The sequence below is a fragment of the Rhagoletis pomonella genome, unplaced genomic scaffold (genome assembly GCF_013731165.1).
Source record: "Rhagoletis pomonella isolate Grant_MI unplaced genomic scaffold, Rhpom_1.0 Rhpom_scaffold_00005, whole genome shotgun sequence".
NCBI lineage: Eukaryota > Metazoa > Arthropoda > Insecta > Diptera > Tephritidae > Rhagoletis > Rhagoletis pomonella.
In genome coordinates, this window is record NW_023458559.1 from 9,533,784 (window position 1) to 9,537,306 (window position 3,523).

At 37.5% G+C, this 3,523-nt stretch overlaps 1 protein-coding gene across 1 annotated transcript; it reads left to right on the forward strand.

Moving 5' to 3' along the window:
* Nucleotides 1-2,224: 2,224 nt before the first annotated feature.
* Nucleotides 2,225-2,989, forward strand: LOC118739804. The gene is made up of 2 exons (XM_036471309.1): nt 2,225-2,483; nt 2,553-2,989. The coding sequence occupies exons 1-2, from the start codon at nt 2,324-2,326 to the stop codon at nt 2,774-2,776; spliced, it is 384 nt and encodes a 127-aa protein (XP_036327202.1). The 5' UTR covers nt 2,225-2,323; the 3' UTR covers nt 2,777-2,989.
* The last annotated feature ends 534 nt before the right edge of the window (nt 2,990-3,523 follow it).

Here is a 3,523-nt window from a genome sequence, read left to right on the forward strand (position 1 = left end):
TGTGCGGCGTTGGCACACAGAGAGAGTATTCGCCTAACAAACCTGAGAACCCCGGTTCGAATCTCAGCTGGCGGAAATTTTTATTTTTATTTCATAAAAGTGACTAGTCGCTTTTTATACCCGTTCTGGTATAAAGGTGAACAATTAGTCTCTTCATAGGACATGCTCGAACGAAAGCGATCAGTTCATTCCATATAAAGAGATCAAAAGTGGTATTAGTCGCATGCTCCTTTGCGATTACTCCCGGAGTCATCCCGGATTAAGGATTATAAAGGACTTGGCTTTGGGGCCTAAATAGCCTTTGAAAATGTACTACCGGGGCAATAGTCAGATTCCTGAGTAATCTTGGTGTCAAAGCTGACCTCGTTGGGTTCATGCGCCGCATTATCAGCGACAGAGTGGTCGCTGCGGATTTGGGGTTGCCACCATCCAGCGCAGAGTTAACAGAGGCACCCTCCAAAGTGGTGTCCTCTCACTTCTTCTCTGGATCGTGGTCGAAAAACGTTAATACGTGAGAGATATGGCCTTTGTTAAAAGCTTATTTCCGGGCTCTATGAAGCTATAGTTAAGTCCAGTATGTTCTGTGGACTCCTCGTCTGGCGTTAGACCTATAAGAGTTATCGCTCATAGGGATATGGCAGGAAACTATGCGGGTGATGAACTGGGCACCATTTAAGCAAGAAAAGAGAGTGTGGGAGCTCCCTTGAAAACTTGTGCGCTTCTTTTGATGGACCTTGGGTTTACTCAGCGAACGTTGAGCGAAAAACAGAGCTTGCGCTAATGCAAGGTCATTTTGGCTGAGAATGGACCGTGGACGGTGTAGGGAACTTTTTATGCTCGCGAAGCCGGATCTCCCCATTCTGGTATTTGAATTGACTGGCCACTGTCCTATCGAGATTCACGCATTGAGATTAAATATTTTACTGGGCCCTTTTGTCGCAGCTGCGTGGAGGACGACGAGGTGGAATAATTTCAACACTTCCTCTTATACTGCACAGCTTCTGCCAGATTACGACTTAGGTAGTTGGGTTCGTACTTCTTGACTAGTCCCCAGGAGCTCTCCTGTCCATAACATGGTCAAATATAGGATCTTTTTTTTAATATTTATGTAACAAAATATGCCAGCATAAGGATTTTAAATATATACCTGATATATATATATATTTTTTCCAAAAATCCGTAACTTGGTGAAAATATCGACCATCACATGACGTGGTCGTACTCAACTGTTAGCTATTTTGTAGCTGTGAAAAGTATTGGCCTCGTAATTTTTTAACTAAAACAAATCTAATGTATATGAGCCATTATTTTTTAAGTCGGACGGATATCGTAAAAAAAATTATGTCATGTCTCCGATTCGCTTAAATTTTTTTTTTGTTTGACAGACCATATCTCCGAAGAAAAAAGAAAAAAAAAAATTTCTCGAACATGTGTTAGCTTATTTCATGTATAGAACCCATTAAAAAAAATTGTAAGCCAATCGAAAGTGTGACACCAAATTTGGTGCCCGATATGAAAAAGAATGTCTCATATGCGACCTGAAAATTTGTCTCAAACCTGCCTTTTTAGACAATTTCACTTACTATTCAACAGATTTTTGTGAAATTCATAAACTACTATTTGCGTGCTCCTTAAGTTTTATTTTGTTATTACACTTTTGTTTTAGAAACGTGCTTCTTGTTTTATTCCTTAATGGGAAAGAAAGACATGTTCTTCTCTCGAGTAAAAAAGGCAGCTTATTTGGCACTTAACTTTTTTCTGGTTGGCACTTTTTTATCCCCAATATGGCCCTTTATAGGTAGGGATGTTTGTAACCCTGGGAATGGGATCACTTTAATAAATTCTATTATATATGTACATGTACTTTTATATACATATGTATGTATGTGCAGCCGAGTGGTTACAGGTGCATACTACCACTGGTCAAAGCAACAACCCAAAATATTATAGAAAAAGGTTTTTTTTTAACAGCGGTAGCCGCTCGGCAATGTCAAACCTTCGAATGTATTTCTGCCTTGAAAAAGCTTCTCATAAAATCCATTTTCCTTTTGCGGGCGGTCCTTCCATTTGTGTAACAACATCCAGACGCACACCACTTAGCAAAAGTGTAAGCGTCGAAATATTATTGTTCTAATTATGTATTTATGTATGAATATTTATGTATTCTCATACTTATATATGATTATCTAGAAAAGTAACAGTCAACATTTGATTTAAGTTAACAGACGAAGATGCTGCACAGGAAATAAGAGGTAACGCCGTAAACATCGCTCGCCAATTGCAACGGCCAAAGCGCTTCGACGACGTTGACGATGATTCAGCAATGGAGGACATGAATGATTGCAATCGAGCCAATAACAGTGATGGGCGAAACAGCATTTACCGCCGCCAAACAATTTTCAAGTTGCATGAGAGTCGAAATAAAACATCTCGCGATTATAGTGATTTGCCAAGAAACTTCGAAAGGCGGTTCCTTGGCGAAGGTATTTTTTTCGTTTACACAATGTTGCTTTTGTCATACTTTTTTGATATCTGTTATTACTTGGTTTCAGACGAGATAAATGTGAAACACATCTCAATGAGTAGAAAATCATTGGTGATGTTGAATGAAAAGCGTAGTATTGCGAAAAGACGACCCACAGATCAAGTACAGCGTAACACGGACTTTAACAAATATCCTGTAACTTTTTCTCCAACTGGATACACAAATGTAGCTTTTGAGCCCACAATTAGTATTATTTCTAATTACCTTCCAAATGATTCTGGGGAATGGTAATTTTAAAAATGGTGGTGATTAAAATGGTGGCTTCAGATAAGCTGGATTCATTTGTATACATACATATATGTGTATGCATGTGAGCAAAGTAAAAAATCTAAACTGAAAAATTTTATGAAGGGCAAATGTTTATAGCTCCTAAATCAATCAAATCCTCAAACATATGCATCAGACACTCAAAATTAAAAAACAATATATGTATTGGACGCCCTATTTTTGGCCACATGTTTGATTTATGATATTTCATTTCTGGGAAAAAGGGTTTGGCATTGTCTGCTTAGGACGAATTCACTTTTCGTGTCCGGACAATGATTTAAAACCAAAAGGTAGATAACACAGGCGAAATTGAGCTTCGCCCGCCCCTTCAACAATTATAATATTTTTTTTTTTTTATATCTTTGATTTTTTTCTAGCACGTCGAATTTTATTTTTATTGACGATATGCACATTTTAGAATTTTTAGCAATTTGCATGAAAGCTAAAGATTAATTAATTGAGAATACGCGGTAACTTTAAGAAGAATGATAGAAGTAATTAGGAGTGCGATGGGGCTATACTCAGTGTTGCCGCGAATCATTTTTAGTGGTAGCCAAATTCCTTTAAAAAAAGGGCTAAAAAAGAGCTAAAAAAAGTCGTTGTGGTTGCCAAATTTTTTTACTTGTATATACATATATAGCATAACCACTTTGCTAATTTGTTGATAGAGACTCGAGTGGATGATTTAATACTATTATTTATTAAGAAATA

Excerpts from the sequence above, each read along its gene's own strand:
- LOC118739804 (XM_036471309.1), top strand. The coding sequence starts at position 2,324 with ATGGAGGACATGAATGATTGCAATCGAGCCAATAACAGTGATGGGCGA. Across the intron at positions 2,484-2,552 it reads AAGGCGGTTCCTTGGCGAAG|ACGAGATAAATGTGAAACAC; the intron begins GTATTTTTTTCG and ends ACTTGGTTTCAG.